At 45.4% G+C, this 24,320-nt stretch overlaps 2 protein-coding genes across 2 annotated transcripts in view; one reads left to right on the top strand and one right to left on the bottom strand.

Moving 5' to 3' along the window:
- LOC134395661 (uncharacterized) overlaps positions 1-24,320 on the bottom strand; it is a 141,646-nt gene that overhangs the window by 77,191 nt on the left and 40,135 nt on the right. The window lies entirely within an intron of this gene.
- Positions 1-24,320, top strand: part of LOC134396972 (zinc finger protein 271-like) — a 29,216-nt gene that overhangs the window by 1,106 nt on the left and 3,790 nt on the right. Inside the window, exons 3-5 of the mRNA XM_063123587.1 lie at positions 1,235-1,352; positions 4,407-4,631; positions 6,867-7,658. Of these exons, the coding sequence (XP_062979657.1) occupies positions 1,235-1,352; positions 4,407-4,631; positions 6,867-7,658 (1,135 nt within the window). The remainder of the gene's footprint in view (positions 1-1,234; positions 1,353-4,406; positions 4,632-6,866; positions 7,659-24,320) is intronic.

Here is a 24,320-nt window from a genome sequence, read left to right on the forward strand (position 1 = left end):
ACTACCTGTGAGGTGGGTTAGCCTGAGAGTCGATGACTGCATTCAGACGACACGCTAAACCATGGTTAGGCTGCTGACTCTTTTGCAACAAATGGTTAGTGAGGGTGTTTAAAACACGGTTATATAGCCACTATGGTTAGGAATGGTCACACGACATGCTAAGCCATATTGTTCAGCTCAAAATGCTTAACCACTGTGGCTTAGCAAGTCGTGTGAACCATTCCCAATGGCAACAAGGGAGAGGGCCTTCTCTGTGGTGGCCCCCCAATTCTGGAATGATCTCACTATCAAGGCCCGCCTGGTGCCAACATTGATATCTTTTCGGCGCCGGGTTAAAACTTTTCTCTTTTCCCAGGCATTTAGCGATTTGTGATGAGCTTTACTGATCCTAGATTTGTTTTTAAAGCTGTTTATAGTTGTTTTAAATGTATGTTTCTGTGTATGCTGTGTGTTTTTGTAGTTTTAAATTTTGTGTATTGTTTTTAAGTGTTTTAATCTTACGTAAACTGCCCAGAGAGCTTCAGCTATGGGGCAGTGTACAAATGTAAATAACATTTATTTATTTATTATTTATTAAATTTATATACCACCCCATAGCTGAAGCTCTCTGGGCAGTTTACAAAAGATAATAATAATAATAATAATAATAATAATAATAATAATAATAACCACCACCACCAGACATAATGATCATAGACCAAAAAAAAGAAAAACTCTCATACCTCATCGACATAGAAATACTGAATGACAAAAACGTTGTTGAAAAGGGAGAGGAAAAGAGAGAAAAATATACACCACTAGCCATGGAAGTCAAAGAACTGTGGCAACAGGAAAAGGTCACAATTATTCCATTAGTCACATCAGTCACCGGCATCACATCAAAAGACTATACGGAAAACCTTCAGAAACCGGGCCTACCAAAATACATCCACACCAACATCCAAAAAGCAGTCACACTTAAAACATACTCGATTGTCAGGAAATTCCTGAATCTGTAAAAGGCAGCATGACTTGGCAAAGCCCGTCAATGTCCAGGTAGCAAAACCACCATGAGTGAGAAAGAGATAAAATCAACATCATCATCATCTGAACAGGGTCAGTGACTGGCCCAAAGTCACCCAGTAAGCTTCATGGCTCAGCGGGGACTAGAACCCGGATCTCCCGAGTCCCGGTCCAACACTCTAGCCACACTGGCTGTCTTCGTTGGCTCAAGACATTCACTACTCTTTTTCAGGCGCCTGGGGACAGGATCAGAGAGGTGCCTGCGGAATTCCCAACGGAAGCGGCAGCCCCATTGGTTAATGCGCCCAGCCGAGTTAAGCGAGAGGATGGAGGGGATGCCAGTTTGCTAGGTAAGGACCGGTGGAGATGGAGGTGGTTTATATTCTGTCTTTTAACAGCCGTATAAAAAGCCAGGTGGCACCAGGTGGAAGCAATGCAAAATAGATTTTTGATATGTTTTAAATCATAGAATAGCAGAGTTGGAAGGGGCCTACAAGGCCATCGAGTCCAACCCCCTGCTCAATGCAGGAATCCATCCTAAAGCATCCCTGACAGATGGTTGTCCAGCTGCCTCTTGAAGGCCTCTAGTGTGGGAGAGCCCACAACCTCCCTAGGTAACTGGTTTCATTGTTGTACTGCTCTAACAGTCAAGACGTTTTTCCTGATATCCAGCCAGAATCTGTCTTTCTGTAACTTGAGCCCATTATTCCGTGTCCTGCACTCTGGGAGGATCGAGAAGAGATCCTGGCCCCCCTCTGGGTGACAACCTTTTAAGTATTTGAAGAGTGCTCTCATGTCTCCCCTCCATCTTCTCTTCTCCAGGCTAAACAGACCCAGTTCTTTCAGTCTCTCTCCATAGGGCTTTGTTTCCAGACCCCTGATCATCCTGGTTGCCCTCCTCTGAACACACTCCAGCTTGTCTGCGTCCTTCTTGAATTGTGGAGCCCAGAACTGGATGCAACACTCTAGATGAGGCTAGATGAGTGATGTACCAGATGAGTGATGTTCAACCTGTTCTGGAGGGGGCCGCCCTCCCACTAAAGGATCAGCCTCGTAATTTGGGAGCCCTCATGGGTCCAGAACTGTCACTCAAAGCGCAGGGGGACCCAGTAGTACGGAGCACCTTTTATCAGCTTAGGCTAATATACGAACTACATCCTTATCTGGACGCAGGTAGCCTCGTTGCAGTTATCCATGCGCTGATAACCCTTTGTCTGGATTACTGCAATGTGTTATATGTGGGATTGCCCTTGAAAACACTCCGGAAATTTCAGCTGGTCCAGACTAGGACAGTGAGACTGTTAACAGGCACAGGCCAACGTTATAATCCATCTGTAATAATAATAATAATAATAATAATAATAATAATAATAATAATTTTATTTATTTATTTTTATTTATTTATTTATTACATTTTTATACCGCCCAATAGCCGAAGCTCTTTATTTCTAACCCGTCTCTCCATTCTGATCGAGGCGGGGAACAACAGCAAGTTTAAAATACATAAAATACTGATTAAAAACACAGCATACACTGTTAAAAACATCCTAAAAGCGTTCTAAAAACATTCTAAAAGTATCCTAAAATTCCACAGGATAGGCCTGCCGGAAGAGATCAGTCTTTATAGCTTTCTTAAATGCTAGTAGACTGTTAAGTTGACGAGTCTCCTCCGGCAGGCCATTCCACAGTCTGGGAGCAGCAGAAGAGAAGGTCCTCTGGGTAACGGTTGTCAATCTAGTTTTGGCTGGCTGAAGTAGATTCTCCCCAGAGGACCTGAGTGTGTGGGGCGGATTGTACGGGAGAAGGCGATCCTGCAGGTAGCCTGGACCCAAACCACATAGGGCTTTAAAGGTGATAACCAACACTTTATACTTCGCTCGGAAACTAATCGGCAGCCATTGAAGAGATTTTAAAACTGGTATAATGTGGACACCCCTAGGTGTACCGGTGTCCAACCTGGCTGCCATATTTTGAACTAGTTGAAGTTTCCGGACTAGGCACAAAGGTAGCCCTATGTAGAGCTCATTGCAGAAGTCAAGCCTTGAAGTTACCAGCACGTGCACAACCGTCTTTAGGTCTTCCGACTCCAGGAAGGGGTGCTGATCCATTTCTGGGCCCAATTCAAAGTGCTGGTGTTCACATTCAAAGCCCTAAATGGCTTGGGGCCAGTTTATCTGAGGAATCATCTCCTCAGATATATACCCTAAGATCGTCTTCGGCGATCCGTCTCCGGGAGCCCCAACCAAGGAAAGTGAGGTAGGTGGTTACCCAGAAGAACCCAGAAGAGGGCCTTTTCTGCTGTGGCACCCCAGTTGCAGAATAAACTTCCCAGAGAAGCTTGCCTGGCACCTACACTGTGTTTTTTTCCAGTGCCTAGTGAAGGTCTTCTCATTTGCCCAGGCATTTTAGTCTTTCAGTTTCTATTTTTAAATATGATATTGTATTTTATACTTTTGCACTGCTGCCTGGTTTTATTTTTGGTTTTCATTTTGGCTTTTATGCTGTAGTTTTAAACTTTACAGTTTTTTATATTATGTTTTACGATGTTGTATTGCATGGTTTTCACTGTTGCAAACCGCCCAGAGAGCTTTGGCTATTGGGCAGTACAGAGTGTAAATGATTAATTAATTGATTGATTGATTCAACTGCAATTGAACTAATTTGATTTGATAATTACAGCTATCGAATTTGTTTTTGTGAACCGCTTTCAGCACAGTGCCCTGTGGGAAATGCAGAATACAAATAAACTGATTGTGACCAATAATGATATCTTCCACACATTGGCTCAGTTCAGACAACACGTTTCTCAACCACCGTTGGGAAATGTGTTGTCTGGCAGGGAAACTCCATGCAACGGTGGAATTGTTTTGGAAAACACTCCATGCAGAATCTCCACGCTGTGCAGAGGAGAGTTCCTGCACAACCGTTGTGTTGTGTGGCTCCATGGATATTTCCGTTGTGTTGAGTTGACTTTTCCCACTGGCTACAGAGTTCTCTGGCAAGAGCGGCCAAAGGAGGGAGTACCGCTCTAGGAGAGCCACTGGAATTGTTTTTTTTTCCCCAGCAATGGCTGATGGGATACCATCGGGAGGACCGGGGGAGGAGAGAGGGTGGAGGAACTGTCAATCAAACATCGCGAAGGATTTTACTCAACTCCACAGTAGCCCACAGTCACACAACAATGGAGTTAGAACATGTGTGGGGAGTATCCTCGAAGAACTCAACCGTTGAGTGGAGTTTTCCTACTGCGTTGACTAACGTGTTGTCTGAACTGAGCCATTGGGTCTTCGCAAGTGTTGCGTGGGCAGATGCATTTTTATACTCCATCCTCCTGCACGATAGCTCAGTCTGACTGCATCTTTGTCCAATGCATTCTCATTGGTCCTCACTCTTGGTTCTGGAAGGTGATACGCAGCAGAATGAGAGGAAGAGGGAGCCGTGCGTGATGTCATTGGAAGGAGCCAAGCAACACATGTCAGAAGAAAATGGCAGGCCTCTGAATGGACCAGACTGGCAGGAGGGAAGCCAAACAGAAGAACTGAAGAATAAATCTGCTGCATCATGCCTCAATGGCAGCAACCCTTATGAAACCTCAATCCAGGAAAGGGTGCAGCAAGGAAAGATGAGTTGTAAGTATATGTTAGGGGGCTCGTGCACCCCTGGAGAAAACTAGTTGTCATATTCGCCTGACAGGATCCTCTCACAGCCCGACAAAGAGCAGTGAACTCTTGGGGCTGGTGCTTTAATAGGGACTGCTGGACAGGGATTGGTCTTTGGGAGTCAGCTGACAAGTGCACAGTCAGGTGGTACTGCAGGCTAGGTGGCGCCTTTGAGCTCCTGTCCCTCAGGCAATAAATGTGTCCTCCAAGATGGCTTCTGTCATATGCATACACTAGGGTGACCCTATGAAAAGGAGGACAGGGCTTCTGTATCTTTAACAGTTGAATAGAAAAGGGAATTTCAGCAGGTGTCATTTGTATATATGGGGAACCTGGTGGAATCCCCTCTTCATCACCATAGTTAAAGCTGCAGGAGCTATACTAGAGTGACCAGATTTAAAAGAGGGCAGGGCTCCTGCAGCTTTCACTGTGGTGAGGAAGAGGGAATTTCACCAGGTTCTCCATATATACAAATGACACCTGCAGAAATTCTCTTTTCAATACGACTGTTAAAGGTACAGAAGCCCTGTCCTCCTTTAAATATGGTCACCCTAGCATACACAATTAGCTCCATCACATGAAGGGGAGGGGAACACGCTCCCTACCGTCGCTTCTCCGGCCGTGTTTTCGTTGCTGAGTTACTTCCTCTTTCAAAAGAGGAAGTAAACAACGAGCACGAGGCCCATTCAGTTGGCTGTTCTAATCTCGCTGCTTCTCCTGCACACAGCAGGAGAGAGCAGTTTAAAATATATCGGACTTTGTGGAGAGTTTTTTTGTTGCGCAAGGAAGGCAAGGAGGGTCGGAGAGCCAATGTGGTGTAGTGGCTAAAGACAGGAGTCAGGGGATCCGAGTTCTAGTCCCTACTAGATCATGGAAACCCACTGGGTGACTCTGGGCCAGTCACAGACTCTCAGCCCAGCCTACCTCACAGGGTTGTTGTTGTGAGGATAAAACTGGAGAGGAGGAGGATTATGTATGCCGCCTTGGGTTCCTTGGAGGAAAAAAAGGCGGGTTATAAATGCAACAAATAAATAAAATTAAAATAAGGTGCGCAGGAGGCGGACGACGTCATGGGAGGGACCTGCAAAAAATCCGTGAGTGCCCAGTAACGAGCGTGCAATAAAATGCTCGTTGGATGGAGCGCAATAATAAAAAAAAATATGTTCAAACCCATAAAACATCATTAAAAATAGAGGTGATAAAAAAGAAAAAAATAACCCAGATGCATTTGGGAAGCCCAGAAGTAGGGCAGTAAGTCAACTGCACTTTCCTGAGATTTGTCACCCTCAGCACTTGGTATTCAGAGGGCACTGCTCCGGACGTGTCGGTTCCATGGAGCTTTTACCATCTTCAGTTGGTTCGCCAACTACGGCCTCTCCTGGACAGGGATAGCTTGGCCACGGTGGTACAGGCATTGGTAACCTCAAGATTGGATTACTGCAACGCGCTCTATGTGGGGCTGCCCTTGAAGCTGCTCCGGAAGCTGGAGCTAGTGCAGAATGCTGCAGCTCGGCTGTTGTCCGGAGCTGCCCCTTTCCAGCATGTAACTCCTCTGCTGAGGGAACTGCACTGGCTGCCTATTCGCTACCGGGCCAGGTTGAAGGTTCTTGTACTTGTGTACAAAGCCCTAAACAACTTGGGACCAGGATACCTGAGAGAGCGCCTTCTCCCTTACCAACCTGCCCGGTCCCTGAGGTCATCCGAGGGCCTGCTCCTGGTGGTTCCACATAGATCCATCCTCCGATTGGAGTCCACCAGGGGAAGAGCCTTCAGCGTGGTGGCCCCCCTCCTGTGGAATTCCCTGCCTCTGGAGGTCAGGCAGGCGCCAACCTTGTACTCCTTTCGGCTCCTCCTGAAAACATCTTTATTCCAAGAAGCCTTTCTTTAACATGCAGCCTTGGATTTCTGTTTTTGCTTCTTTTTAAATTTTGTTTTAACTGTTTTATTCTGTTTTTATTTTCATTTTACCTTGTACACCGCTCTGAAATTTTTCAATGGGGAGCGGTATATAAATATTCTAAATAAATTTATTTATTTATTTATTTATTACATTTTTATACCACCCAATAGCCGAAGCTCTCTGGGCGGTTCACAAAAATAAATAAATGTACATAAATAAATGTAGCTGTTTGTGGCGAACAATTATTGATAGACCTCTCCCCTTTGATTTTTATGTAACACTGTCTTTATTCTCTGTTGCGAAAGGTGGTGGACAGCGGAGTGAGAACGTGGGGGAGCCACGTTGGGTGTCACAGGGTGGAGTCACACAGCCCGGGGTGGAAGAACACAACGTGACTCCAGATGGGCCAAAACAGCAGGACGGAAACGAAACCGAGGGATGGAGACACGAACCCTCTGTTTGTCAAGCCGGCAGCTCCCATGAAAACTCATCCCAGCAAAAAGCCCACGAAGGAAAGAGACGGAATAAATGCGCGGTGTGCGGGAAAACCTTCAGGCATTACTCCAACCTTAGCAGGCATCAGAAAATCCACACGGGAGAGAAACCTTTCAAATGCACGGTATGTGGGAAAAGCTTCTATCAGAAGCAGCATCTTAAGAGTCACCAGGGGACCCACTCAGGAGAGAAACCGTACGAATGCACCATATGCGGGAAAAGATTCTGTCAGAGGCAGCATCTGAAGAACCATCAGGGTATCCATACGGGAGAAAAGCCCTACGAGTGCGCCGACTGTGGGAAAAGATTCCGCCGGCGGTCGGAGCTTAATAGCCACCGGAAAATCCACACGGGAGAGAAACCACACAAATGCCTGCACTGCGGGAAGAGCTTCAATCGGAACACGAACCTCGTTTCGCACCAGAGGATCCACACGGGGGAGAAGCCGTACAAATGCTCGGAGTGCGGCAAGAGCTTTTGCGTCAAGTCGGGCCTCAATACGCACCGGAGGATTCACACCGGGGAGAAGCCGTATAAATGCTCTGTGTGCGGGAAAAGCTTCTGTCAGAGCCCGAATCTGATTAAACACCAGAGGACCCACAGGAGCACAACGGAACAGCACTCGCTGAAGCAGAACGTCACTTAACGGATGTTACGGAATTGATGTTGCGCTATAAATCAGCCTTCCGTGACCCGGTGCCCTCAAGAGCAGCGGGGGCTGGCGGCTCCGGTGTCATTGGGGAGGTGAATCTGCTTTGGGTTTTGGTCAGAACCAGTCAGAATCCTAAAGGAGCTATCCAAGGGGAAAGCAAGGTACCTTGAATAGCTGCTTTAGAATTCTGACTGGTTCGGACGGAAAGGAAAACCAGAGGAAAGACAGCCTCCAAGTCAGGGCAGAAAAAAAAAGGAGAAACAGGTTCCCCAGGCTACCTCAAAAGTTTTTATTACCTCAGAAAAATGACAACAGAGAGGTATTTGTAAAGCCACTCACACAATGAGGGAAAGACTCACTCAGGGCCCCAAAGACCGAAATATCACAATAGCCATAGCAGAGTGAGGGTCGATTCACTAACTGCTCCCACTTTGACAACCTAATTCTGCCTTCCCTAGACTGGTATCCGCCAGATATTTTGGACTAACAGTCAGACTTCCTGACTGTTAGAGCAGTGTGACAATGGAACCAGTTACCTAGGGAGGTTGTAGGCTCTCCCACCCTAGAAGCCCTCAAGATGGACAACCATCTGTCAGGTATGCTTTAGGGTGGATTCCTGCATTGAGCAGGGGGTTGGATTCGACGGCCTTAGAGGCCCCTTCCAACTCTACTATGATTCTATGACTACAGCTCCCAGCTTTCCTGACCATTGGCCATGCTGTCTGGGATTGATAGGAGTTGAAGTACAAATTGTTTGGAGGACACTAGGTTGGGGAAAGCAGCCCTAGATTTAGAGAGGGAAGAGAAATGAGCCAGTAGGTCTAAGTATATAAGCATTTAGCGTGTGGGTAGGAATGTGAAGTCTTGGCAAAAAAAACTGGGAAAATTCGGTGAAAAGAAGTGGGTGTTTGTTTGTTTGTGAAATGTTACAAAGATTCCTGGAGCGGGGGGGTGGGGATGGGAAAATTTGTGGTTTCTTCCTTTAATTTTTCTGGTTTTTATTCCAGGCCAAATTAAATAGATAGTGTCAAGGCCCACAACTACAAATATAAAGAAGGGGTACACAATTTGTATTAATATGTATCAATTTTTAAATTACAATTTTCATATATATATACACAATATCATCACTATGACAGTGAGGAAAAGTAATGCAATATTTATTACAAAGCTGAAACAGCTGAATAAAATATATATGAAACAGATTTCAAGGTTAATTAGATACCTTCAGCGTTAAACAGATTTCAAAGTCAAATGGGTATCTTCAGTATTAAACAGATTCCAAAGTTAAATAGATATCTTCAGTGTTATATCCGGTATATTTTTATGTGTTTCGCAAATAGCTTCATCAGTAAGACATCATTTAACAACACTGTCTAACAGGCAATTGACGTGAATGATGGGAAGGAAACATTCTTCCACGCCATATGGAAAATCACTTAAAGTCCCGGCCGAACTAGTAACGCCTCAGATACGGTAAACTCATTCATGCCATCAGAGAATCCACTTTGGAAGGGAAACTGTAGAAATGTCTCCCCTGTGGAAAGAGTTTCCATTGGAACGCGAGCCTCATTTCACACTGGAAGAGGACCAATTAGCAAAGTCCCAACCCACTCTTTTGAGGTATAAAAGGGTGTGTGGCACAGCGATTCCTTTAATCTTGAACCAGAGTGAAACCTTATACACTCTTCTCCAACCTGAACCCCCTCCAGGTGTGTTAGCAAACCCCATAATTCCCAACCAGCATATCCAGTGGTTACCCACCTTGGGAAAGGTCTGTTTAGGCCAGTGGTTCCCAAACTTTTTCAGGTAACCGCCCCCTTGATTCCACAAACTCATGCCCAGTGCCCCCTACCCTACATTATAAAAATCATTATTCAGAATAGCGGTTTTCAACGACCCACTAAGGATGATAATCACAATAAAATTCAAAACAGTAACAATTAATTGAATATTTATTCAAAATCCGAAGCACCCGCCGCAGGCTTGCCAAGGGAGGGAGGGAAAAGAAAGTGAACACCTTTGTTTTGCAGCCAGCATGGCGGGGCACACCAAGCAGGATATGTCTCTTCATTAGCGTTTTGGTGGTTTTGAAACATTTCAATTCACCATTAAAAGGACTCTTCTTAAACGGTATTAATACACGTGTGGATTCTTCCCCTATATGGCTTGGGACCAAACTACCTTCTCCCATAAAAATGCCCCTGGGTTTTAAGACCTTCTGGAGAGGCGCTTCTCGGAAAAGACCACCTGGAGCGCCCCCCCCCCTGCTGCCCCTTTGCCTCTTAGCGCCCCCCTATGCAATCCCACCGCCCCCAAGGGGGCAGTATCGCCCACTTTGGGAACCACTGGTTTAGGCTCTTGGTGAATTTTAATTCCAGGTGTTTTGAGGGAGAGGATATTTTCTATTTGGCAAGCTCAAACTGTGACGTGCTTTCTCAGAATGCCACAAGAAGCTCTTTGAACTTTTAATAAGAGCAGTTCTTTCTTGTTCTGCCGCTAAAGTGCCCAATGCACGCGGCAACTTTTTTTTTCTTTTGTGGAGGGAAAAACCTGCATAATCAGGTTGAGCCGCTTGGGTTCGGCACGGCACATGAATCCTGGGGCTGGCAAGACACACTCACTTTTAAAGCTGAGATCTGGCGGACTTTGTTGAAGTCTGCCAGATTATTCTTTCGGCAGACTCTGGCTCTGCCTTTTGTGGGCTTGGTGTTTATCAACTGGCCGTGTTCCGATGTGAGTTAGAATTGCCAAGAATTCCAGCTTGTCGTTCACAAGTGGAGCAATTGGGGCCACCACTCAATTGCCCCTGCTTGGCTCCTTCTGCCAACAGGAGAGGCTAAACCAGCCTTTCTTTCCCAACCTCTGTCATTCCCAGTCCGCATGGCCCTTGGTTAAGAATGATGGGAGTTGTAGTCCAACAAACCCAGAGGCCACCAGGTTTTGGAAGACTTTACTTGACTAATCTGACCAAACAAATCAATGGACCCACAAAGGATGTGTATTACAATAAGCAAAATGATAGACTCAGGATTAAAAAAAACATAAAACAAAATGATAGACTCAGGATTAAAAAAAAACATTGTTGTGTTTCTCAAAACCTCTCGCCTTCTTGGGAGACAATAATGAGGACTGCTAAGTAATCCACAAAGCTTTATTCAAGTAATAAACATCTCTTCCCACCTGAAAAGAGTCTAATCTCTAGGAACTTGCCCCTAGGGAAAACTATGCAAGCTAAGACAGACAATTGTCCTTTCAAGAAGAATGGAAAGCCCTTTCCCAAGACGCGTTAACTTCAGAGAGACTAGTTCTGAGGCAGCTTCTGATGGGATGCCAGCCGGGCTGACTTTCTCTCGCCTTCCTTTAGCTCCACCCATTTTAGTCTGTGGCGTACTCTAGGATTGGCTAACCTCTCCGTGCTCTCCCCCTTGGAAGAATATTGGCTTCCCACTGACTGTATTGTTTGCCCTTGAATAGATAAGCTCTGGAGGGGGTTCACTCCCAGCTGGTGAAGAGCCCGTGAGAGCTTTCTCCCCCACTGGTACAGGCTGGCTTGTTTCTGGCGCCGACTTCTCTACTTCAGAGTCTGATTATGATTGATCACTTGAAACACCTTCTTCCAACCCACGGGGAGCAGGGCTAGACATGACACCTATAATTGTATGTATGGTATATGTACACCTCCAAAACCCGCTTATACATGTAAATACACAAGTTCTCTAATTAATACTGGACCATAGAGTCATAAAACAGTAGAGTTGGAAGGGGCCTGTAAGGCCATAGAGTCCAACCAGCTGCTCAATGCAGGAATCCACATTGCTTCTTAAGCATATAATAGGGCATAGTGACATCCATAAACCACCCAGAGAGCTTCGGCTATTGGGCGGTATAAAAATGCAATCAATCAATAAATCCATACACAAATTTATTTATTTATTTATTTATTTATTACATTTTTATACCGCCCAATAGCCGAAGCTCTCTGGGCGGTTCACAAAAATTAAAATCATCATAAAACAACCAACAAGTTAAAAATACAAATACAAAATACAATATAAAAAGCACAACCAGGATAAAACCACGCAGCAAAATTGATATAAGGTTAAAATACAGAGTTAAAACAGTATAATTTAAATTTAAGTTAAAATTAAGTGTTAAAATACTGAGTGAATAAAAAGGTCTTCAGCTGGCGACGAAAGGAGTACAGTGTAGGCACCAGGCGGACCTCTCTGGGGAGCTCATTCCACAACCGGGGTGCCACAGCGGAGAAAGCCCTCCTCCTAGTAGCCACCTGCCTCACTTCCTTTGGCAGGGGCTCACGGAGAAGGGCCCCTGTAGATGATCTTAAGGTCCGGGTAGGTACATATGGGAGGAGGCGTTCCTTCAAATAACCTGGCCCCAAACCGTTTAGGGCTTTAAATGTCAATACCAGCACTTTGAATCGGGCCCGGACCTGGACTGGCAGCCAATGAAGTTGTAAAAGGACTGGCGTAATGTGATCTCGCCAGCCAGTCCCTGTTAGTAAACGGGCTGCCCTGTTTTGTACCAGCTGAAGCTTCCGGACCGTTTTCAAAGGCAGCCCCACGTATAACGCATTGCAGTAATCCAAACGAGAGGTTATCAGAGCATGGATAACTGTAGCTAGGCTATCACTGTCCAGATAAGGGCGCAGTTGGTATATCAGCCTAAGCTGATAAAAGGTGCTCTTTTGAATAGCATTCAAAAATCTCAGAGAATAATAAACAGTAGGCTGTATTTAAACGACACTTGATAGAGGCATAACAGTACGACGGACAATGAGTCTCTGTTAACAATATGCAAACGGCTTCTCAAGGATTCAAAGAGTGTAGCGCCGACCATACACAAAACGAATCCCATCAGTACTGTTCTGTCTTGTAATATATGTGTTTTGTCTTGTAGTGTACAGCATTTATGGGCCTGTTGATTGGTTTGGTTGGTGTTTCATACTGAGGGTCCTCCTCTTCCTTGCTTCGTATTGGCTAATCTGACAGCCTCAAAGCAAACGCTTCCTGCTATGTCTGAACTTTCCCCTGGGCAAAACTATGCAATCTAAGCGAGACCATTGTCCTTTCAAGAAGAATGGAAAGCCCTTTCCCAAGACGCTCTGTATTTTAGTTAGATGGGCTTTTTGCCTGTCTAACTGGGGCTCTGTAGAGCAGGAGGGAAGGAGGCTGGGGGGAGGGGGGCCTGAGGATAGGTTGTAAACCAGGCCTCCCTTCTTTCCTCATCTCCCCACCTCCTGAATTGCTCCTGTTCCCTTCTGAGAGCTCTCTTTTTTTAAAAAGCATATCCTTTTTATCACACTTTTAAAAAAAAACTTTTTATCACACTTCGTCTGTTAATTTGCCCACCATTGCAATTATATGTTTGGCTTGGGACCATGGCTTGGGACCACAATACCTGACGGAACGCCTCTCCCGACATGAACCTACCCGTACACCGCGCTCAACATCTAAGGTCCTCCTCCGAGTGCCTACTCCGAGGGAAGCTCGGAGGATGGCAACAAGGGAGAGGGCCTTCTCAGTGGTGGCCCCCCGACTGTGGAATGATCTTCCCGATGAGGCTCGCCTGGCGCCAACGTTGTTATCTTTTCGGCGCCAGGTCAAGACTTTTCTCTTCTCCCAGGCATTTTAACAGCATTTAACGTTACGTTTGTTTTTAATGGACCCCAGAATTGTTGTTTTTAAATGGATACTGTTGTTTTTATATTGTTTTTATGTTTTTTAAATGTTTGTATACTTTTAATGTTTATTATTTTTAATTGTTGTAAACCGCCCAGAGAGCTTTGGCTGTGGGGCGGTATATAAATGTAAGTAAATAAATAAATATGTGTGATCCCACACCAACATTGAGGAGAAGGCTTGTGCATCCGTCCACAAAAGCTTATGCCAGAATAAAATTGTGAAGACTTTCAGGTGCCACAAGGCTCTTCGCCGTCGTGCTGCAACGGACGAACACGGCTACCCCTCTGGAAACAGTATTTCGACAAGAGTTTTTTGTAGGAGCGAACCTCAGCTTGGAATAGCTTCGGTTCAGAGTGCCTGATGCCCATTTGCATACAAGGCATTGATCGTAGGATACATAAGTCTTGGACCGTGAAACAAAACAGTTACGTAGAGCTTCATTAATCGCAAATTTAATCAGTTTTATACGATTTGGGACAGCTTCATGGAATTGTTTGGATCAGGGCAAATTGCTGATGACGTGTGTAATGCGTTTTTTGTTACATTACATTTACGGCTACGGTTCTCGTGAGTTACCTTCTATAGTATTAATCTTTGGTATGATTGGATGGTTTCGGCAGGATGGGAAAAGGGACGTTATGGAAAAAGGAAAGTTTTATTCTGTATATGATAACTCAATAAAGTATAACATTTAAATTGAAGAACAGGGTCCCCCTCACAGTGTGCTGTTTTGTGCTGAGTTCTAAATGTGGCTTCGCTTACCTTTGAAGAAGAAAAACAAAGGCAATTCCATCCAGACCATCTTCCAAACCGTGGAAACAAACCTGGTGCCCTCCAGATGTTTTGGACGACTATTTTTTTAAAATTTATTTTCAATATTTAGATACCGTTCCCCATTCAAGAATTTCATAGAATCAAAGAATAGCAGAGTTGGAAGGGGCCTACAAGGCCATCGAGTTCAACCCCCTGCTCAGTGCAGGAATCCACCCTAAAGCATCCCTGACAGATGGTTGTCCAGCTGCCTCTTGAAGGCCTCTAGTGTGGGAGAGCCCACAACCTCCCTAGGTAACTGATTCCATTGTCATACTGCTCTAACAGTCAGGAAGTTTTTCCTTTTTTTCAGAGCGGTGTTCCAATCCGTCTAGCTCCGGCTGCGAGCTTCAGGTTATCAGGGTTACCGAGGAGACAAAAGTAGCCAGACTCACAGGTTTGCTTACAAGGAGATTAATCTAGGGGTGGACACCAGAGAGTAGATTCTATAAGTGAGCCATGCCTGTTCCACCGACAGAGAGAGAGAGAGAAAACCTTGTGTACAATGTATATACTCTAGATGCTAATACCTCTGTTTCTTTGCAAGTTTTTATTGTTTCAGTGTATGTCTGTGAATGCTAAAGGAATACACCCCCGGTAGAGAAGAAAGCAACGCCTGTAGCCCAGTTTTCCTCTGCTAGTTAAAGAACTCTAATGCAAAGTCTTTTGATATATGTATGTTCCTGACAAGCAAAGTGTAATGAATCATAATGTAACAGCTTTGTATGCACGCGTCACTGTAATGTAGAGTTATTTTCTCCTGAATATATGCTTTTATTGCTTTTGTGCCGTTGCCACCCGAAATAATTGATTCAAGCAGCGACTGGGGCCCCTTGGGGGTCAAACGACGGGGCAAAAGAATCATTGAATCATAGAATAGCAGAGTTGGAAGGGGCCTACAAGGCCATCGAGTCCAACCCCCTGCTCAATGCAGGAATCCACACTAAAGCATCCCTGACAGATGGTTGTCCAGCTGCCTCTAGTGTGGGAGAGCTCACAACCTCCCTAGGTAACTGGTTCCATTGTCGTACTGCTCTAACTGTCAGGAAGTTTTTCCTGATGTCCAGCTGGAATCTGGTTTCCTTTAACTTGAGCCCGTTATTCCTTGTCCTGCACTCTGGGAGGATCAAGTCCTGCACTCTGGGAAGATCCGGCCCGCAAGGGTAAGAAGAGATTGTAACACATAGATCACTGTATGTCCTTTGACCATCTTAGGGGTGGATTGTATGGCCTGGAGGTTGGCAAACCAGGGCTGCCTGCAAAGGCTTCTGGGTGAATAGCTGCTTCTGCTTCTAAGCTAGCAAACGGTTATGCTGTTCTGTACCCGTCAGCAACATTCCTTTGTGTTACAGAAAAGATGGGTCAAAAGCACAATTCCAGTGATCTCATGAAAACCACCAGATGTCTTATCTGTGTAGCCTGGTACTGTATCTGGAGGCTCTAACAAGCTGACATTCCAGTCTTGCCATCCAGTTAGTAAGTGCACCTGGGTGAAAGGGAAGCTTAAGTGTGCCAAAGAAATGCCAAGTTTATCAGCAACAATGTCGACTTATGCTATGGATTCTTATGATGAGAAAAGCTGCTTTTTTATTAATCCCATGCAATTAATCACTTGCTGAACTTGGCACTGATGTACACTGATGGTGCTATAAATAATAATAATAATAATAAGAAGAAGAAGAAGAAGAAGAAGAAGAAGAAGAAGAAGAAGAAGAAGAAGAAGATGCAATGCCAAGTTCAGTTATGCTATAATTTATTTATTTATTTATTTATTTATTACATTTTTATACCACCCAATAGCCGAAGCTCTCTGGGCGGTTCACAAAAATTAAAACCATAATAAAACAACCAACAGGTTAAAAGCACAAATACAAAATACAGTATCAAAAGCACAACCAGGATAAAACCACGCAGCAAAATTGATATAAGATTAAAATGCAGAGTTAGAACAGTAAAATTTAAATTTAAGTTAAAATTAAGTGTTAAAATACTGAGAGAATAAAAAGGTCTTCAGCTGGTGACAGACGGACCTCTCTGGGGAGCTCATTCCACAGCCGGGGTGCCACAGCAGAGAAGGCCCTGCTCCTAGTAGCCACCTGCCTCACTTCCTTTGGCAGGGGCTCACGGAGAAGGACCCCTGAGGATGACCTTCGGGTCCGGGCAGGTACATATGGGAGGAGGCGTTCCTTCAAATAACCTGGCCCCCAAACCGTTTAGGGTTTTAAATGTCAATACCAGCACTTTGATTGTTCTTGTGCCCAGGGGTGGGGGGTCCAGACTGCTCAAAAGGTCTTCTGTGCAGGAAGTTTTCACAGTCTGGTCCACTTTTACTGGGATATGCTTGAATGTGCTGAAAATATGCCAATAAATTAGTCTCGTAAGCAAACCTGCGAGTCTGGCTGTTTTTGTCTCCTTGGTAACTCTGATAACAACCTGAAGCTCACGGCCGGAGCTGGAAGGACTGATACGATATCCCAGTAATAGTGGACGAGACTCGAAAGCGTCCTGCACAGAAGACCCCCTCGAGCAGTCTGGAGCCCCAACCCCTGGGTTGCAAGAACAATGATAGCATGACTGAACTTGGCATTGCTGCCAAGTTCAGCAAGTGATTAATTGCATGGGATTAATAACAAAGCAGACCTTCTCATGGCAAGAAACTACAGCATAAGTCGACATTGTTGCTGATAAAATTGGCATTTCTTTGGCACACCCTTTCACCCAGGTGCATTTACTAATTGGACGGTAAGACTGGAATGTCAGCTCATTAGGGCCTCCAGATATGGTACCGCGCTGCATCCGATAAGACATCTGGTGTTTCTCATGAGATCACTGGAATTGTGCTTTTGACCCATCTTTCCCACAACACAAAGGAATGTCGCTGACTGGTATAGAATAGCGTAACAGTTTGCTAGCTGGACATCAGGAAAAACTTCCTGACTGTTAGAGCAGTACGACAATGGAACCAGTTACCTAGGGAGGTGGTGGGCTCTTCTCCCACACTAGAGGCCTTCAAGAGGCAGCTGGACGACCATCTGTCAGGGATGCTTTTGGGTGGATTCCTGCATTGAGCAGGGGGTTGGACTCGATGGCCTTGTAAGCCCCTTCCAAATCTACGATTCTATGATTCTAAGCAGAAGCAGACATTCACCCAGAAGCCTTTGCAGGCAGCCATGGTTTGCAAGCCTCCAAGCCATACAAGTGGTGAACAAACAGAATAAAAGAATAAAAAACACATTAAAAATATATTTTCAAAAGAAACAATGTGCAAATAAAAACACGGTTGGTGATCAAGGGAAGGCTTCCTGGAACAACAACGTTTTCAGGAGGTGCCGGAAGGATTACAAATTTGCTGCGTATCTGACCTCCATAGGCAGGGAATTCCATAGGAAGGGGGCCACCACACTGAAGGCTCTTCTCCTGGTGGACTCCACCTCTCATAATTCCTTATCATTGGCCAGGCTAGCTGGGGCAGATGTGAATTGTAATCCAAAATATCTGGAGGACATCAGGTTGCCAACTTTCTGCTCCAAACCATTGTTTGGAAGGGTGGGAAATAAGCTATGGGCTTGTATGTTCCCTTTTTCTCTTCCCTGTTCAGTGCTGACCATAGTTTGCCATGACATCTGAACTGGCAGACTATGGCCAGATATATCCTCCAAACCATCTCTTTAAACCTGGGTTTCTAGCTTGTTTTTATCTGCTAGACTAATCTGACTTCACATTTGCACTTTTACAATCCAGAGTGTTGATAATGAAGACCGCAGACTCCAGATTTTAACCAACACAAATCAGTTGGTTTATTGACACACAGTTCAAACTTCCTGACTGTTTGAGCAGTACGACAATGGAATCAGTGACCTAGGGAGGTTGTGGGCTCTCCCACACTACAGGCCTTCAAGAGGCAGCTGGACAACCCTCTGTCAGGGATGCTTTAGGGTGGATTCCTGCATTGAGCAGGGGGTTGGACTCGATGGCCTTATAGGCCCCTTCCAACTCTAGTATTCTATGATGCATGTATTTTATCCTCACAACAACAACCCTGTGAGGTAGGTTGGGCTGAGAGTCCATGACTGGCCCAAAGTCACCCAGTGGGTTTCCGTGGCTGAGTGGGGACTAGAACCCGGATCTCCCGACTCCCAGTCTGACACTCTAGCCACTACACCTCACTGGCTCTTATATAGACTTACTGCCTCTGATACTGGAGGGAGCACATAGCCCTCAGGACTGGTAATAGCCATTGATAGCTGCGTTCTCCAGGAATTTGTTCAATCCCGCTTTAAATCCAATGCAGCACTGTCTTTCTCCCTTTTATCTAAATTACCTCAACGCAGCGCTGTCTCTCCTCTTTACACAGCACTGAAGGTTCTTGAGCGTGTAAACATACAAAGCTGCCATAAACTAAATTTGACCATCGGGATGGCCAGGGATTATGGGAGCTGTAGTTCAAAACATCTGGAGGGCACCAGTTTTGGGGAAGGCCTTTTTGTACCACCTAGACCAGTCCCAACCTGGCATCCTCCAGACATGTTGGACTACAACTCCCAACATCCCCAGCTGGCAGTCACTCAAAATGTCAGTCTCAAAATGGAAATGCATCTGACCAAGCGGACAATGTCAGTAGTAATATCAGTACTATCCATCAAACTCTAAGCCATGCCCACTGACAGGTGCCCCGCCCCTCTAGAGACTGGATATCTCGCCCTAGCTGGAACTCATGCCGCTGGAAGTCCTGCCCTGGAAAGAGAGATCACTTGATGGGGGTCATGTGACCCCTCTGGGAACTCACCAGTCTACCCTGGACCAATAGGAAGGGGTTTTAGAGCCCTAACCCATACGGGGGGGGGGGGCAGAAATACCAACCTAGAGGGTATTTCCAACCCCGACCCGGATTGGTTAAGTGGGGTCCTGTGCCCCTTGCAAAGCTCCACCTATTGGTCAGTGGAGTGAAGGTCACGTGAACCAATCTGGTCCAATCTGGGTTGGGGTTGGAAATACTCCCCTAGGGTGGGATTTCTGCCTCCCCGTATGGGTTACGGCTCTAAAACCCCTTCATATTGGTCCACGGTTGCCTAGTGAGTTCCTAGAGGGGTCACATGACCCCGCTGGGCCAATCCGGTTCAGGGTTGGAAATACCCCCATAGGGTGGGATTTCTGCCCCTGTCTGGGTTACGGCTCTAAAACCCCTTCATATTGGTCCAGGGTAGACTAGTGAGTTCCCAAAGCCGTCACATGATCCCTGTCAGGTGACCGCTCTTTTCAGGGCAGGACTTCTGGCGGCGGGACATCTGGCTAGGGCGGGATATCTTCTCTCCAGAGAGGCAGAGCACATGTCAGTGGGCGTGGCTTAGGGTTTGATGGATTTTACTGATATCACTAGTAACGTCCATGGAAGTTTACGTATGTCAGAATGAATTTGTTAGCCTGTAAGGTGCCGCAACGCTCTTGGTATTTGGGAATGCTGGGAGTTTTAGTCCAACATTTCTGGAGGCCTTTGGCTAGATCTAGACTAGTAGGGTGACCCTATGGAAAGGAGGACAGAGCTCCTGTATCTTTAACAATTGTAAAGAAAAGGGAATTTCAGCAGGTGTCATTTGTATGCCTGCAGCACCTGGTGAACGCATACAAATCAGCTTCCGGAAGCTTCAACTGGTACAAAACAGGGCAGCACGCTTACTAACGGACTGACCGACGAGACCACATTCCGCCAGTCCTTTTCCAGCTTCATTGGCTGCCAGTCCAGGTCCGGGCCCTATTCAAAGTGCTGGTATTAACATTTAAAGCCCTAAATGGCTTGGGGCCAGGTTATCTGAAGGAACGCATCCTCCCATATGTACCTGCCCGGACCCTAAGGTCATCCTCAGGTGTCCTTCTCCGTGAGCCCCTGCCAAAGGAAGTGAGGCAGGTGGCTACCAGGAGGAGGGCCTTCTCTGCTGTGGCACCCTGGCTGTGGAATGAGCTCCCTAAGGAGGTTCGCTTGGCACCTACATTATATGCTTTTAGACGCCGGGTGAATGCCTTTTTATTCTCCCAGCATTTTAACAATCTATAAATACATTTTAACATGGTGTTTTAAATTTGTAATTTTGCATTGCTGCTGTTTTTATCTGGTTTTATATGGTTGAGCTTTTATATTGTATTTTATATTATGGTTTTATACTATTGTTTTATACTTTGAACGGTTTTAATTCTTGTGAACCGGCCAGAGAGCTCTGGCTATTGGGCGGTATAGAAATGCAATAAATAAATAAATAAATAAATAAAAATTCCCCCTTCATCACAACACTTAAAGCTGCAGGAGCCCTGCCCTTTTTTGTATCTGGTCATTCTAGTACAGCTTAGAGTGCTACATGCGTACAAAAGACGTCTACTGGAATTCCCTCTTTATCCCAACTGTTAAAGATTCAGGAGCCCTGTCCTCCTTTTCATACGGTCACCCTATGTGCTTTTTATTGGTATTGAAGTGCACCGATAACTGTTGATGGCACACGTGGCATTCTGTATCCTGCTTTTTAAAGGTTATTTCCCGCTTTTTATTCCATATTTTCCAAAACACTACATCAGATGCCATTGCAGGTGCTACGAGGTATAAATGTGCAAGAAGGATACAGCATCCTCGTGACGGGATTGTATTGGTATGAAACGAAGTGGAGAACTGGGACAAAGGGTTCTGCAGAGCCCGAAAGCTTACACACACCGGTGAGTTCACATCACGCCAGTCCTTTTCCAGCTTCATGGGCTGCCAGTCCAGGTCCGGGCCCGATTCAAAGTGCTGGTATTGACATTTAAAGCTCTAAATGGTTTGGGGGCCAGATTATTTGAAGGAACACCTCCTCCCATATGTACCTGCCCAGACCTTAAGATCATCTATGGGGCCCTTCTCCGTGAGCCCCTGCCGAAGGAAGTGAGGCAGGTGGCTACCAGGAGGAGGGCCTTCTCTGCTGTGGCACCCTGGCTGTGGAATGAGCTCCCCAGAAAGGTCCGCCTGGCGCCTACGCTGTACTCCTTTCGTCGCCAGCTGAAGACCTTTTTATTCTCTCAGTATTTTAACACTTAATTTTAACTTAAATTTAAATTTTACTATTCTAACTCTGTATTTTAATCTTATATCAATTTTGCTGCGTGGTTTTTATCCTGGTTGTGCTTTTGATACTGTATTTTGTAATTGTGCTTTTAACCTGTTGGTTGTTTTATTATGGTTTTAATTTTTGTGAACCGCCCAGAGAGCTTCAGCTATTGGGCGGTATAAAAACGTAATCAATAAAAATAAATAAAATAATAAATAAATAAATAAATAAACATTTTTGTGGAATGTGGGTTAGTCCTAAGAGAAAGATATTGGATGTCTTTTCTCCCGCTTTGTTTTGCGTGGCTGTTTTGCATAGGGTGACCCTATGAAAAGGAGGACAGTGCTCCTGTATCTTTAACAGTTGTATTGAAAAGGAAATTTCAACAGGTGTCATTTGTATGCATGCAGCACCTGGTGAAATTTCCTCTTCCTCACACCAGTTAAAACTGCAGGTGCCCTGCCCTCTTTTAAATCTGGTCACTCTAGTATAGCTCCTGCACTTTAACTGTTGTGATGAAGAGGAAATTTCACCAGGTTCTCCATATATACAAATGACACCTGCTGAAATTTCCTTTTCAATACAACTGTTAAAGATACAGGAGCCCTGTCCTCCTTTTCATAGGGTCACCCTATGCAAAACAGCCACGCAAAACAAAGCGGGAGAAAACACCTGCTGAAATCCCCTTTTCTATGCAACTGTTAAAGATGCAGGAGCCAGGTCACCCCAGTTTTGCAAGACTCTTGCTTGCTTGTCTTTGCTGCAAGCTATCTCTGTGGTAACATTTCCTAGAGAGACCTATTTTTTAAAAAAACAAACTGAAGGGGGACTATAAAAAGTGACGGCCACTTCCTGTTCCTTTCTCTCTTCTCTCCCCCCTCCCCTTTTCTTTCCTGCCCCCGGGGAGATCCTGTCTTTTCAATTGCTCCTGCAAGTCTTGGTCCTTCTTGGAATTTTGCAGTTTGCAAGTGCCCTTGATCTCCAGAGACGAAAGGTTTCTGTGGCATCTTTCAGGTGGAGGTGAGTTGTTTCTTCAACATGCTTCCCTTTCTGTTTTGTTGTTCCTTGGCTTTAGTGGAGGAGAGACAAAAGGGGCACCAGAGGCAGCGCAATGAGGGACAATGCAGGCGAAAAGCAACCTTTCCTTCTACAGTTTCTGCGGACGGAGGACCTGGACTGCAAAATCTTTCTCCATTCATAGCTCTTTAGCTCAGGGGAGAAGATGGGGAAAGGGGATTGCTTCCCTACCCACCCCTTGGGCTCAGTGCGAAATTATTAAGAGTGGGGCCTTTAAGATTGCCAACTGACCAGAAATCAAAGTCCAGTTTGCTCTTGCGCTTTGAACAGTGGCTTGGGGTGCAGAAACGCGCGGCTGTAGAAATAACACACAAGCCCTGGTTTTGAAGGCACAGCTTCAAGCAGCTGGTTGAAAAGTTGGCAACCTTGGTGTCCTTCTGCCTTTTAAAAAATGAAGGGGGGTGGGTGTATTACTCATTCAGAACTTGCTAGAGCTAGTGGAAGATACAGGGAGAGAGTTTAGCAGAACAACAACAGAAACCCGGCTTGCTCTTGTGACTTTCATGTTCGTGGAGAGCTAAGGTAATGAGGCTTTTTTAAGGCATGGAGGAAATCATTACTGCTGGCTAATGTCTGTATCTCAAACAGCTTAGTTGCAGAGGCTACTTGAAAGGTTGGAAAGCTATTATTATTATTATTATTATTATTATTATTAGACCTCGTGATTCAGAGAAAATCCAAAGTGGGTTTTGATCATGCCTCTTCCGCCAAATTAGCAAACAGAAAATATATACACTTTTTTGGCACGAAGTTTAAGAATTTCTCCCTTTTTTAAAAAATAACAACAGCAAAGAGAGCTGTCTTGACTGTAAGACAGACCTGGGGTTCACGAAAGTTTGCACTATTTTTATGTGGTTTTTTTGTTGTTGACCCGATAAAGGCATTATACTAATACGGATATGGGGTTTTATTTTATTTTTTAATGGCTCGCCAGGGCTCCGCTCTTAGACTCTGAGTCATGGGAGATCATTTCGTTGCAATGCTAAACCTTCCTACTGCTTCTGTTCTTTCAAACTGCTGTCTGCATAACAGACTTTGGCCACCTTTGGAGAGGGTGACCCTATGGAAAGGAGGACCGGGCTCCTGTATCTTTTAACAGTTGTACTGAAAAGGGAATTTCAGGCGGTGTCATTTGTAGGCATGCAGCAACAATGGTTATTGAGTTGTCTGAAACCCAGTCAGAGCCAGGGGGCCCAGTGTCCTGCTTGTCGCCAAAAGGTTGGGAAAAATTGGGAGGGGTGGGGCCAGGAGAAGAGGTGCGGACGTTTGGGAAACGCCAGGCAGTTGGGTTTATTTATATTATTTATTTATTTATTTATTTAAGCATTTTTATGCCGCCATTCAGCCAAAAAAGGCTCTCATAGAATCATCGAATAGCAGAGTTGGAAGGGGCCTACAAGGCCATCGAGTCCAACCCCCTGCTCAATGCAGGAATCCACCCTAAAGCATCCCTGACAGATGCTTGTCCAGCTGCCTCTTGAAGGCCTCTAGGGTGGGAGAAGAGCCCACAACCTCCCTAGGTAACTGATTCCATTGTTGTACTGCTTTAACAGTCAGGAAGTTTTTCCTGATGTCCAGCTGGAATCTGGCTCCCTTTAACTTAAGGCCGTTATTCCGTGTCCTGCACTCTGGGAGGATCGAGAAGAGACCCTGGCCCTCCTCTGTGTGACAAACTTTTAAGTCTTTGAAGAGTGCTCTCATGTCTCCCCTCAGCCTTCTCTTCCCCAGGCTAAACATGCCCAGTTCTTTCAGTCTCTCTTCATAGGGCTCTGTTTCCAGACCCCTGATCATCCTGGTTGCCCTCCTCTGAACACGCTCCAGCTTGTCTGCGTCCTTCTTGAGTTGTGGAGCCCAGAACTGGACGCAATACTCTAGATGAGGCCTAACCAGGGCCGAATAGAGAGGAACCAGTACCTCACGTGATTTGGAAGCTATACTTCCATTAATGCAGCCCAA

This window comes from Elgaria multicarinata, chromosome 3, assembly GCF_023053635.1.
Source record: "Elgaria multicarinata webbii isolate HBS135686 ecotype San Diego chromosome 3, rElgMul1.1.pri, whole genome shotgun sequence".
Classification (NCBI taxonomy): Eukaryota; Metazoa; Chordata; class Lepidosauria; order Squamata; family Anguidae; genus Elgaria; species Elgaria multicarinata.